General features: G+C 36.9%; 1 protein-coding gene across 2 annotated transcripts in view; it reads left to right on the top strand.

Annotated features, from left to right (window-relative positions):
* The window catches only part of LOC129042540 (cytochrome P450 7B1), a 205,857-nt gene that overhangs the window by 187,982 nt on the left and 2,960 nt on the right, over nt 1-14,915 (top strand). For both annotated transcript variants that reach the window (XM_054498732.2, XM_054498734.2), the window contains one exon: nt 9,326-9,501. In XM_054498732.2, coding sequence (XP_054354707.1) covers nt 9,326-9,501 — 176 coding nt within the window. The remainder of the gene's footprint in view (nt 1-9,325; nt 9,502-14,915) is intronic.

The raw sequence follows: 14,915 nt of genomic DNA, 5'->3' as shown, positions 1-14,915 counted from the left end.
AAATTAAAGATTTTGTTCCCCTTTACTACTTTGAGAAGGCTGTTCACTACCATTCCCTGATTGAACTTCTACTGCCAAAGTTAAATTCCATACCACTGAGCTATTCTCTATTCTTTCTGTATTGACATTTCATCCTGCGGTATCCTTTAGGGTACAATATTCCAAGTTTCTTTAGACAAATGCAGGAACAAATGTTCACATATTTCTGTTTCTTTATTCCTTTGACAATGTAGGCGAGCATTTTAGCCTATGTTGATCTCAATTTTTTATCTTTTAAATATGTTCCAGGTTCTTTAATGGGACCTTTCAGGAGCAAAAGTCCTCCCAAGTTTGGTCAATGTTCACTCTCAGTGGCCATTGAGGAAAATGCCCCAAGTGTTCTAGACATTGTTCTCACTTCTCAGGCTAAGGCCCATTGAGACAATGCCAGTAAGCATGCCTTATACTAGCAGTCAATTTGGAAGTTTGTAGTTTGTGTCTTTAGCATAGGTTATCAAATAAATTTTATATTTTCTTTTAAAAAAATCTCAACATTACTAAAATACAAATATTCTTTTATTTTTCTTTGCAGAATTATTGGGGAACAAATTCAGAAAATTTGTGTAAAATTTTGGGTAGTTGCTCCACTTGGATACACAGTATTTTCTGGCATATTTATAATTTCTATGAAGATCTAGGTTGCATTTCCCATACATTCAAGCAGTTTCCATTGCATTTTATGAATAAGATGACGCATACTGGGAAGTAAGGCAAATACACTAAAAGGAATATGTGTTTATATTCTGTATAGTTATTACTCTTAAAAATGTAGTTGTAATTCATCCACTCTTTTTACTTTCAACTTTTTGCTATTAAAAAATCATTTTTAAATTTCAATATTAAAGCAGAAACATTTAAATTTATTAGACCAGAAGAAATGGCAGATTCCAGAGCTATAATTTGCATCCATTTAAGCCCATAGCTAGAGCTAGAGATTTTCACTGTTGGATCCCTCATAAATTGACAAGTCTCCTATCATTGACAAATGAATAAAAACAACAAAAATCCCAAGCAAGTTTAGATCCACCTGGATAAAGGCAGTACCTTCAGCAGCCTGGATAGTTCATCACGACCTCGGTTACCAGCAGAGGCCAGTGTTGTTCATTACGAGAATTTAAAATGATGGGGCCGTTTGTGATCTAGAAAATAGTGTGTATTTTTTTTTCTTTCAAAAGATAGAAGGTTTTATGCAGATCAGAGCAAACTTATATGTGAATTAGTTACACAACAAATAACCTCTGCAGATAGTCATAGCTCAGTTGTATCTCTCTATATCAAGAGAGCATGAACTATATGTACAAAGGCAAGACTTACACAGTTAAATATTTACCATGTGCCACGTGGTATGTGGGTATGTGCTTATCCTTCTTGTCTTCTTAAGGAAAGAGTTCTATGTATTTTAAATGCAATGTCTTAAAAAAAAAGTTTAAACTTTTATCATTATAAGAGGAAAAAAGATAACAATGATAAAATGATTGCTGTACTTTTTACCAGGAAGGAGGATTTGGGCACTATTACAGCAAAGAGAAAAGAGGGTCTTCTTTTTACAGAAATTTTGCATGTCAGCACACTTTGATTATAAAGCAGGGTTGAGAAGGAACGTTAGATTGCCAAAGTCTGTCTAAGTAATTTAAAGCAATCATCTGCTGTAAGAGGTTATGATAGATTTGTCCTTTTTTCAATGCTTTTGAGAATCTTTCTTTAAAACTATTCTACTCTTATTTTAGGCAAAGAAAACACAACTCTATATTTTTATATATTTATGTATGTTGTTGAGATTCTGCTTATGACCTCAGTAAAACATTTTATCTATTAATAATTAGTTAAGATCTCTATAATTACATTTAAATGAAAATTTAAAATAAGTAGATATAAGGTTTCAGTAACTGTAACTTGGGGCTTAAATCTCAATATGAAAAAATTGCTGATAGAATGGAAGTTTGAGAAACTCTGAGAGAAAAGTAAGAATTTTTCAGTTATCTCAGAAAAAAATCTGGGGTGGAGGTAGGATTTAGAACTGCAGGTTTTAGATATAGAAAAAAGAAAAGTATAAAAGATAATTCAGAAAGACAAAGATAAGAAAAAAAGATAATGCAAGGAGTAAAAGCTCTCAAAATTGGAATTTTGATAAATCAATTGCAAATAAGCTTGATGAATACCACTTCTTAATGGTTTATTTGAATAACAGATAAATAACTTAGTATAATGGTACACGGTATAGGCTCAATAAATATTATCTGTTGTTATCACCAAAATGACATTTAACCTCTGCGATGTCCCTATGTAGTTTATATTGTTTTCTTCATTTGCAATTATTTATGAACATCATGCTCAAGTCTACCTTACCTCACAGGAGCGCTCTTTCGATGACTCACCAGTGAAAAGAGCAAACATACTCTGGAAAGTCAAGGTATATTAGAACTGCCACATGGCTCAGGTGAATTGTAGACACCTGATGTTGTTGAGTGACATATCCTCAAATTGAGAAAAGTTGCAAACATGGTCCAGTTGAGGGATGTTAAAGTAAAGGGAGATGCCTTAAAACTGGAACTGGACAAAATCTGTAATACTTTTTTAAAAAGAGAATATTATAAATTATAACTCTAGAAGTATGAGCTTGCAGTGAGTCTACATCGAAATTCGATGAAAGATTTTGAAGCCGATTGTGAGTAGTTGGTGTGGGAGGAGAATACAGAAAGGAAAAAATTAAGGCCTTTAATAACAAATAATAATGATAATTAGATGCAATCCATGTTAAATATATTAACGATTTCAATATTTCAAAGCAATCTTATAGACATTGTTTCATGTCATCATCACCAGGATACTCTGGAGGACAGTGACAGCTATTATTTTGTCACTTTCACAGATAAGAAAATTCTCAGGGTGCTAAATACCCCGTCTAAGATCATGGAGGTGATTAAGAAGAAAGGCAGGTCTTTAACTCACGTTTTCTGACCACGCCCATGCTTTTCCCCCTCAGGCCTGTCTGATACTAGAGCCCTTGAGATCTTTTTTCATTATCCCAGCTGAGAGGGGAGAGGAGTTCTTTGTATCTCAGTTCTACAAAGCCAGGCATGATGTGCATGTGGGCAAGATCAGGCAACATGGGCCAGAGGATCATACAGTTGGCTGAATTTTTAGCTTCAGGATAAGATATTATGAATGATAATATTAATAATTATTATATGAATATGTGCCTGCCACTGTGTTAAGTGTTTTATGTATATTGGGTTATTTAATTGTCAAGTATTATTTTTATTCAATTATTGAATAATGAGGTTCAGAAATGTTACTAAACTAACGTAAGTCATACGGCTAGATAGTGGCAGAACCGGAAGTTGATGCCAGATCTAACTTTAATGCCTACCCATAATGACTGTCACCTCAGACAAAAATGCTCTAGAAATGGACTGGAGACTTTGACCACTATTTTTTATAAGATATATATTACTGATTCTCAAATGCAGTTGGGTTTAAGGGTAAGGATAGAACAAGAGTTTCATATTAGAATCTTGTGGGGTTTTTTTAAATAAAAATGAACTTTTTATTTTAGAATAGTTTTAGATTTATAGAAAAGTTACAAAGATAATACAGAACATTCCTATATACCCCCCACACAGTTACCCTTATGAACATTTTACATTAGTGTGATATGTTTGTAAAGATTATGGGTGTTATTTTGAAAAAGCTCATTCAAATATTATAAAATAATTGTGTATTCAAAAGCTTAAAAGATTACATAATTCAGACAGTAGTGAAGTTTCGCAACATCCTCTCTTCTAATGAGGATTTACAGAAGATATAACTTTATTCAGGAACTTCTAACTGGAGGAAGTGGGTGAAGCATCTTCCACAAAGAAGTACATCAGAAACTCAGGGATGTAAATAGTGAAAATTTTATATCTAATGTAAGGAAACATTAGATATATAAGTGAAAAATACTGATATCGATGTTCATTGGATTTTCAACTCAGCACAAAGCTAAGGTGGTTAGATAATATAATGAATGCTGGAAACAGAATCTGAAAGGATTGAAAAGCAACTTTAATTAAAATGCAAATTATTGTATTTAGATCTAAATATCAACTTTGTAAGAATAGGATGAGAAACATGTGACTCAGCAGAAAAGGGTTTGAAGCAATGGTTCTTAGCCTTGATTGCTCATTGGAACCACCTGGGAGGCTTTAAACACTTTGCATACCTTGCCCCACCCTTAGAGATTCTGATTGCATTGGTCTGGGGTGCAGACTGATGGCTTTAAAAAAAGCTCCCTAGGTGATTCTAATGTGCAGCAGATTCAAAGCCTCTAACTGAAAGGTTTTAGTTAGTGCAGTGGTTCTGATTCCATTAGACTGGAATGGGGCATTCATTTTTTTAAGCAATCCCAGGTGATTCTAATGGGCATCCAGGGTTGCTGATAATCTCTGGGATATCAGAAAATTTAAAACAATAGTGATATTATTTCAAAAATCTGTTGCTCATCTGCTCCCAGGAAATAGTAATAGAAGCATGGTGTCTAGGGACAGAAATTAATAATTCTCTCCTTTTCCAACTAAAATAGTACACACCTAGTTGTGCCAAGTCTTAAGAGGCACATTGACTAATTGAATTCATCCAGCATGGCAAAGGCTAAACACCATATCATCTCTGACACACAATTAGAAAATGGCATGATAGTTGTCTTTACATACTTTGAAAGGGTTATTATGTGGAAGAATGATTAGACGTTTTTGGCCTGTGTGTTTTATAAAGAGTGGAAATTAAAAGGAGGAAAATTTCACCTCAATATGAAAAATGGCTTTCTACTGAAATGGGCTTTCTGAATGCTATCATTGGAGTTATCCAATTAGAAAATGTGTAGTATCAAATTACCAAAGGAGTAGATTTTAAGTGTTCTCACCACAAATAACTGATCAGTATGTGAGGTAGTTGCATATGTTAATTATTGGACTTAGCCATTCCAGAATGTATGCGTATTTCCAAACATCAAGTTGTACACCATAAATATATCCAATTTTTATTTGTCAAATAAATAAAAGCAACTGTGCAATATCTTCAGTAGGATCTTGGGAGCATTCCTGTTTATATGTGTCTTCCAACTTTGAACTACCTAGATTGCATTGTCCATGAAGGCCAAGTCCATGTGCTGTGTTCCTTTTTCACACCAGCAGCAGTGGCCCAGTGCTCCAAGCAGAGTAGGGCCTTAACAAACATTTATGGAATATATGAACGCTGAATTTACATGTCTGTATTTTAGCAGTGAACCAAAGACTGTGTCTGAGATGCAGAGTGAAGATAGGCATTTGTACCAATTCAGATTTATTTTTAACTTTACTTAAGATATACAATTGTTGAGCCAAAGATTAATTATTTTGCCTCAAATTATATGATTATCACAATTTCTTATTTACCTTCTCAACTATCTTGAAGACAGTTATGTAGAAATGCACATACACATGCACACATCATGAGCTTCACTCCATTCCATCACACCTTCCAGAGCATACCACCTCCATATCCAACCCCTCTCCCCCTTTTATAACCACCTTCTCTTTAAGATCACCAAGTGTTCAGCCCCAGTGACTGCAGCAGGGTCTGGCTGTTCATTTCACTCCATCCATTGCTGCTATCCTCTGATCACCATGGCTAATCAAATGGCATGCCAGCCTGCACCAATCATTAAGATGACCCAAATTAACAGCCTGGCCATGTCACAGTACATTCATTCCACATATACAGACAGGGCCTAAGTGTGAGGCAGAAACCCAGATATGCTTATTTGTTTTTGCATTGTAACATGCATTATTGATTGTCATGAGCTGCTTTAGTGCTTTAAATCTGCAAATGAGAATCATCCATCCCTTATTACAGCCAGAATTGAGAACTGAGAGCAAAAGAGAATATGTACATGCCTTTTTTAACCATAATTTTTTTATTTGTTATTTTTCTTCACAATTGTGTTGTAAAAGATTTTAGCTCAAGACATTCCCTGGCATTTCACTTAGAAGGGATACTTAATCAAAATAATTTTGTATCCTGAAAAGAGAAAGAAGTCTTCCCTAGCCAGGTGAAGAATGTAGTGCATGCTCTGAATTGTGAGATCATAGAGGGAATTTTGGAATCCAATTTCCTAGCATATACTGGTCAGTAAAGCTCAGTTCTTAACAACTCACAGGCAGCCTTATCTTAATCACAGTTGCAGTTGTTGGCACCTTGCATTGCCTGGTGTAAATTTTATCTCAAAATATTTGCATTCTTGATGGTCATTTTTCGACAATGCACTGTAATAATTAGAGTCCTATTACCTGCTAAATGTTAGTATAAATTAACAATCCATTATACACAATAAGTTTTATAAAACATTTACAGATAGAGATCATCTTTAATTAAAATTAACTTCCATATGAAAGCCAAGTGCATTAATGACTCACAATGACCTTTTATTACCTGCAGTCCCCTGTTTTGGCTGGATGATTGACAGCTTGCTGTTTGGCTACCATGTTGAATTTCAGCTGACAAGACTTTTCATTTTAACTCAATTTGCCCGCCTATCACAAGCTGGTGGCAGGCCAGACCCAAGTCACCCAGCTTTGCCTCAGCAGCTTGCTCTAGTTCTCATTAGTACGCATTTATTCAGTGGAAATTGGAAGACAAATGCTTGAAGGCATGTGAACTAAGTATAGCAAATTAGGTTTAAAGACTGAATATTTATAAGTATATGGAAAGTTTTTTTTTTTAATTCTAGAGCGAATTGAGAACTGAGTGCTAGCTTTGGTATAAAAGAAATTAAGATAGAAGGGGGAAGATTCTAAGAATAACAATACTATAAGCTTTTTCTTTCCATTTTGGAAACATGTAAAATCTCTCTGACAACACCTTATCAAATAAAAACCTGGCTTCTCTTTCATGCAGTGCTCGCACAAAGAAGTTTAGCACCTCATGTGTGAGAAGGGGGAAAAAATGAGGGTCATGTTCATTTGTTGCTTGGTTATCCCTTGGTATGTTTTAAATTGCCTTGTTTGTTCGGCACTAGCACAGAAACAGATGTTGCTCTACCGTGCAGGATAATTTACTGTACCTCCTGGTGCAGCATGGAAGTCCTCCCAGGGCCCAGCTGGTCTGTCAGTGGCACTGGCTGGTGTCTGCTCAACTATGACAACTACAAGTAGAGGCTGCAATTTTTTTATTGTGCAGTTGTCATTCTTCTCAACGTATAGCTCTGCCTGCATTCGTACTGGGGCTGGTGGAAAAGCTGCTGGCTTTTGTGTCTGGATGTTATTCTGCAGAGCCACGTAAAGCTCTACTCTCCATTGTTGATAATAACGCAACTCATTACTTTTGTCTTCTATTGATTATCAGCATGATGGCTCAGAGCAAGAGCCAACCTCATCTCGCACACATAACTGGTACTGGAAGGTAAAACAGATTTGTCACTTACTATCTGACTGCTAAACCACACTTTGCGCTCCATTATTGTGATTAACTTCTACATAAGATATGCTTGCCCAATTGTCATTTGTGATACTGCGGTGGGCGCAAGCTGCCATGCTTACCGAGAGCACAACAGCCAATCAGATTTGACCATGTTATTCGGACTGTTATATGCCTGCCCTGTCACAGCAGCCATCCCACAATTATTTTGCTTTTGTGTTTCTTCTTCCCACACCCCTACTGAACTTGTTGAGTGAACAGCATTGCTACATATGTCAGCTACCATTTCACACCACAAGCTAAAAGGATGCTGTGCTATTGTTGCTCCAACAGAGCCAGCAGCGGTACATGGGAGGCCGAGCCTTGCTTTTCACCACAGAAATGTTGGTCCTTGGTGTCCTGCCAGCTGAAATCCATCGTGTCAGGTGCCTTGTGGCTATCTGCAGTAGAGCCCATGTTCCAAAACCAAAGTTCTTTTCTGGCCTCATCACCAACAAACCGATTTGACTCTGCCTGATTATAATAACGAAGGCAGTCCAAGAGAATATGCACTGCCCCACTGTACGTCACATTGAATCACCACACTGGCCACACAAAGCTGACCGCAGCCTCATTTCTTTAGACAAATGCATGCTTAAGGAAAAACCTCCTGGGAGAAAGCACCCAAAGCTACTTGATAGCCTTATGCAGGCTGTGCATAGATTTAAATTTTACTGAAATAACATTTATTTTTATTTTTGGCTGATGCAAGTCCTCACGGATGGGCCTACCTTTAATAATCTAATAATTGGGTACTCTGTGTTTCAGAGCTTTGCTGAACACTGAGAAACGGGGCTCTGTGTGTGTGTGTGTCTCTGTGATTTCTAAATTGCAAGTCATAAACACGACCATTTGTTATCATGTGAAGGGGGAGAAAACTCCATTTGGGCCTTTTTTTTTCGTATTGCTGATTAGAGAGAATCAAGCTTTATATTCTAGGACCCATTCATGCTGGTGGAAACATAGTCAGTTTTGATTATGAAGGGAGAGATGCAGACCTAGACAGGAGCTACACGCTGATATGCATGCTATCAGAATGATTTATGCAAATTATGCATATTATTCCCAAAGGAATTCCTCCTCAAACTGCCAGGATAAATTGCCGGAAATTAGCCATAAAATCTGTCGTACTAGGAGCAAAAGGTGAAGGCCACTGGGAAAGGAAGGACATTCGGCTTCTGGAATCTTCCAGGATATGATGGTGCCTGTTATTCTCCCTGGATGCTGAGGAAAATATGGTTTTCTTCTGAATCCTCTAAAAATATTTTCCTTTTGAAAATTTTCCAGCAAATGTTGACTCACATTTTATTTACAGCTAGCATAAAAGAAATTAAGTGTTAAGCTGTCTCAGAAAGCACTACTACAATTACTTTACTATTAACTGCCTAAGTGGTTATTAAATGGCTAAGCCTGGCTTTAAAGGATCAGACTTCTAAAGTTTTGTGGAATGACTCACCAGCTGTGTATTTTAACTGGGATATGGTTTTAATTTCAAACATATATACCCATAACACAACATTCCTCTCTAGCAGATCATCCTCTCCTACAAAATCTTAATGACTTTCTGCCCAGGTACAACACTGCTGCCTTCTACCTGTGAAATGCCCCCAAGCCTTGCTGGAGCCAGACCACTGCCCCTGCTCACATCCTGTGCACAGCCACCCTTGGCTCCCTCTTGGCGCTCAATGTATGTGATGAAGAAACGGTTTCCTTTTCAATCAAGGCTATTAGTAATGAGCTTTTGTTGCAAACTGAGAGCACTTTTCAGGACCAGCCCTATCTTAATAAGCTATCGTTTGTTTTTTTCCCTCAGAAAGCACCATTTTTGAAGCTTTACGACTGTCCTCATATTCAACCACCATTCGTTTTGTTGAGGAGGATTTGACTCTCAGTGCAGAGACTGGGGACTACTGTGTGCGAAAGGGAGACTTGGTAGCCATCTTTCCTCCAATCCTACATGGTGACCCTGAAATCTTTGAAGCTCCAGAGGTAAGTAAACATCACGCCTATGATTGCTACTTCTTAGATCCTGCGGGCACATTCCTCTTCCATCTATCTCTTCGTCTTACCACTTTGGTCCAGAAGGGGTTTGAGGCAGCTTGATGGTTTCTGCTTTTCCTCCTAATAAGAAAGCTTTCCTCTTTACTGAAGTGTTCCCTAAGGATATCTTTGAAAGGTTTCATGATCTATAACGAGAAATACAGTGATGAGACTAAATGCTAGTTGCTTCAAATGAAATGGACATTGCGCCTTGGCCACTATTACGTTTTGGCCAAAATTTCATTTTGCTTGGTGGAGAATTATTGAAAACTATGGAGGGCTAGCTATTGACAGGTGGCTTAGAGAATAAATGATAATAATTATTTTGCTAAGTGTTTCCAAAGTGAGGTTGACTGTTCCAAAGTCAAATAGTATCATTGCTATAGTTAAGCCCATATACTTTTCCACCTCTTATGAAAGGTATGTGCCCCTTCTTGATCAATTAGTATGGCATTATGAACTTGAGATTGTAAAGCTGCTGCTCACCGGTGAAGCTCTGAGGGTAATTGTGTCATCGCCTTGTGTTTTTTTCTGAAGCTGGAGTTAATGAATATCAAAGACTGGAAATTAATCCACCCTGGTTCATCCCTTAATACCACTTCAGAGATTCACCACCTGCATGCAAATTGAATGCAGTCCTATTCTGCCTGTGTGTCTCAGGAAGTAATGTTGCTGCAGCAGTTTTTGTGTGTAAAATGCCTTTTTTCAAAGAGAAATTGTGCTGCTCTTTTTGAGCAGTTCATAGCTGGACCACCTCTAAATCTAGTTTCTAAGATAGATGTTTTGCATCCAGGCTGGATTACAATATTGTTGAATTTTGAAAATTAACAAGAGAGCAGATTCAAATACAATTAGAAAATTTGCATTTATTTCAGCAGCAAAGGTGAATGACTTAAGTGTGGGGGGAGTGTACATATAGTTTCTGTGTATTTCAGAAGGAGGGACATTGTATGAATGACAATAACAAATAGGTTGCAGAGTATTAGCAAGTGAAGGAACATTCTGCAAACAACAGGCTTTATCTCCACATTTGTAAGTATCAAAGAACAAAATTATATTCAATAAACAGGGCAAATGAATAGCCAATATCCAATATCTGGAAAATATTTTTAATTTTTATTTTTATCTACAATTCTGCATTTATTTAATTTCAACTTACTATTTTCATTATGTGATTATTCCACTAGTCATTAAGTTTACTATTCATATCATGATGGTAAAATCAACGTTAGTGTTATCAAGAAACAATAAATGTTTACCAGATTGCCACTGTCTTTATATCACTGTGCTTTGCACTCCTCTTATGTCCTACCCTCATGATGAAAAATACCTTGATTTAGACTTTTAGGAACTTAAAACTCAAAGTTAAAAATCGAAAGTGTGCTAATTTATATTTTTTTCTTTTGGAATACTCAATAGCAATGCCCAAACTTTACATAATAAATCAAATAGTAATCAGAAGGGCTTGCCTCATACAAAATCTGTGGCAGAACAAAATTGCAATATTGTGAATACTGATTTAGCATCATTAGGGTAGCTTTAACATGAGTTGATGAGCGCTCTCTATTATTTACTAGATTTAACATTAGCCAATTATGACTGACTAATGTTAAAATTAACTAATTTATTGTCATGCCATTGTTTCCTCAAAATTAGTTGGAGAATGCTGATAATATCTGGCACAGAAAAAAAAATGATATATCTCAGAGCCAGTTTTATAGAATTTGGGAAGGTTTTATCATTCACTGTATAAACATTTTCTGAGTGACTACCACTCTCAGACATATTGGTTATTCCTTTGATTCTTAACAACTTCATATGGCAATAAGTAGATGCTACAGGTGCTCTTAAAACAGATGCCCATCCCAAGCCACCATATATTAACAGTAAAGAAAAGGAGACAGTTCTGGAAAAGTCTACTATGAGCCATTTGTTGCTGAGAGCATGGTTCAGGAGCTCATCAGAGACACATTCATTACTACCTGCCTTTTGTATCCAACATACCTTGAATGAGAAGACCAAGCCTCAGATGTTGATAACAGGCAATAGGTGTTAGGCCAAAAATATAAGGAAGGCACATACAGGGATAGTTATTCTTGGAAGACAGAGAGACAAGAGCCTCAGCAGCACACAGATTCTCCCAGCGCAACAAGGCATGGTTTCAGAATTTCCAAGCTCCAAAAGACTCTAAAATTTGGCATTCCAAAGACAGGCCATGGTCTTGCATCATACTTGAGAGCTATTGGATCTGCATCTCCCTATTCCTGGAATGCCTCTCCTTATTTGTGCACCCAGCAAGCTCCAAACTACTCCACAGGAATCACCTAATCACCTCTTTGTTGACAGTGTGCCTGATTTCCACCTCGTTCCTCAGAGAATTTGCCATTGCTCACACTGTGGCCTGTGTGTACCTTTGTAGGGGGGCATAACACACAGTATTTTGCAATTATTTATTTACTTGTCCTTGCTCCCATATGCTGTAAGCTCCAGAAGAGGAAGGACTATGTCATTCCCATCTCTGTATTCTCAGTGCCTAGCACACAGGAGGCTGTACACATAAGTTGAATAAATAAGGGGATGCTTGGATAGATAAATGTACTGAGAGTGAAAATATGCTTCAGTTATAATTTTAAATCAGGACAGATATTGCACATTAACATATGTACTGGGCCTAAATGGATCAAATAAAGAAGTGATTTGTGTACAAATATAGCAATACTATTAGGAGTGTTGAGAACTATGGCAAAAGGAGATGCCAGGAGACATCTAAATAGGACCACTGGCTACTTCTGAACTAGCCCTCAGCTCTTGCAAGCATTTAGACCTAGTTTGGTGAGGTCATTTTGATTTTTTATTTAAAATAACCTGAAAAAATAGACTTTTGGATGAAGGTTTGAATTTTTAAATATTTGGAAAAATGAAGTTTAAAACACAATATCTTACAATAAATAAAAGGTGTTTGGGGACTTAATTGAGCCTATAAGCTACCAACATGTAACCTCTATATTAAGAATTATTATTTCCCTGAATATTGGTTGTTTAACTTATTGTAATGTTAGCCATTCAGGTGGCTCAGTAGTAAATAGTGATGATTTCTTTTCTGCCACAATGCAAGATACAGAACTGGAGCTATAGAGAAGCTCCATAGAGAAGATCAAATCTAAATCTGTTTGTTGGCTTTCCTAGGTCCAGAGGTGCTGAGGAATAAAGGGAAACCTGGTGACATTGTGGGGTTTATAGGGAAAAAACGTCAGACATTTAAGATGGCAATGCGTTATATAACCATGTAGGTAAAGAAACAATGGTGAAATAACAATGTAATTCCAAAGCCTTTGGAATGTCCCCCAAAAGCTCTGAAGATGAAAGATCTTGTTTGTTTAACCTAATGCAAGTCTGCCCTATCTACTTCTTAGAGTTGTTGAGATAATAAAATGATTAATAAATTTGAAAGCCCTTGAAAAAATTCTAAATCACTAAAAGAATTGTGGTACCAATTATTATTTTGATTATTGCCACTGTTCTTAGAATGACATGACAGATGAAGAAGTACTCTCAATAATTTTTTATCTGTATTGCAAAATGATTCCATTTTGCATATATGCAAAATGCTGCCATATATGCTGCCATAGTAGACTTAAAGGAAACAAACATATATCAATTAATTACTATCCAGGAATCACTTTGATGGGCATAGTGAGTGACAAAGAAATAAAAAGGCCTCTTCCCCTACAAACTTGCAGTATAGAGACTCACCCCTGTCACATAGCTAATTTCTCATAGTCAGGTGCTTCCTATTGAGAAAAGGTTTCTGCCATACCAACAAATTGACACTTCATACCTACCATATTGGAACTAGCAGTGTGCTGGTAAACCAGGGCTCTGAGCCCTGATTTGTAGTGTTTGTCAATTTTCATGGTATAAACTACCCCTTTGGCCAATTTCATGTTACTAATGTGAAGACCCTAAACAGAGAGTCAGGAAGAGATGTGCATACTCTGACAAGCTGGTCAAACTGTCTGCAGCACACTACCAATTTGAACCCAAGTCATGAAGATAAAAAGGGACTTCTGTACTCTGCCATCTTGCTAAGGGGCAACAGTGTAGTTCCTTAGCCATCCATTCAAAACACTGACTTTTTTTATTATGAGAAAGTCATATCTTTCGTCTAATTTATATTTGTCTAATTTATATTCCCATACCCAAAATTATGAATTGAGTGGATTCAAGACATGATCCTATTGTGTGTCACCTACTTCAGCAAGACCATGTTTTATGCCTTGTAACTTCAATGCTTTACATACAGGAAGTGCTCCAAAAAAATCTGTTGAACTGAACTAAACATAGTATTTGGAGAACACAAATTAGGGTGTTATGCAATCTTCCTTTGTCACGAATACCAAAATCTTTTCTCTATCCAGAAAATTGTGTCCTCTATCCAAACTTGATTTCTAGTGCTTCAATATTATACAATTTTCTACTATTTGTAAACACTGAATATTCATTGACTCATCATACTCTACATATTTATTTACTCATTCAATATCTATGTTTTCTTCAAAAGCTTGAAAATGGTTTTTAAAATATACTTTTTTCTCATGTATTTATTCATTAATTCAACAAACATATATGGAACCTCTACTATGAGAATAGCATTGTGTTGAAGGCTTTAAACATACAGAGATAAATAAGAAAATGTGATAGCTCCAAACTCCTGGGATTTCTTGGCTCTGCCATCTCCTGTAGGTTAGCTCTGTCTTTAGCCTGGTAGCAGTTCCAGACATCATAGTCACACATGATGAGGTCCAGAGGTGGAAAGGTAATCAAACATTTCTTTTTGTTTTATTTTCTTCACAGAAAGGGGACTTCTCCTAGATGCCCCCATAGATTTTTCCCTTGTAGCACTCACCAGATTGTTTCACAATTCTATCCCAAACCAGTCAGAGACCAGAACAATGTAATTACCAAGTGCCTAGACAAATTTTATTCAGAAGAACAATGTTGGGGAGTCAACTGCAACAATCATTAGAGGAACAATGAGGAACTTCCGTGTCTTATACCTTCTCTTGTTATTTTTCTATTCTCATCTATTTAATTGACTCTCTTTACTTGTGAAGCAACAAGCTTATTATGGTCACTGTAAAGAATTTCAATCAGCGGCCGGGCACAGTGGCTCACACCTGTAATCCCAGCACTTTGGGAGGCCGAGGCGGGCAGATCACGAGGTCAGGAGATCATGACCATCCTGGCTAACGCGGTGAAACCCCATCTCTACTAAAAATACAAAAAATTAGCCGGGCGTGGTGGTGGGTGCCTGTAGTCCCAGCTACTTGGGAGGCTGAGGCAGGAGAATGGCGTGAACCCAG

This window comes from Pongo pygmaeus, chromosome 7 (genome assembly GCF_028885625.2).
Source record: "Pongo pygmaeus isolate AG05252 chromosome 7, NHGRI_mPonPyg2-v2.0_pri, whole genome shotgun sequence".
Lineage (NCBI taxonomy): Eukaryota > Metazoa > Chordata > Mammalia > Primates > Hominidae > Pongo > Pongo pygmaeus.
This window is presented reverse-complemented; position numbering and strand designations above follow the sequence as displayed.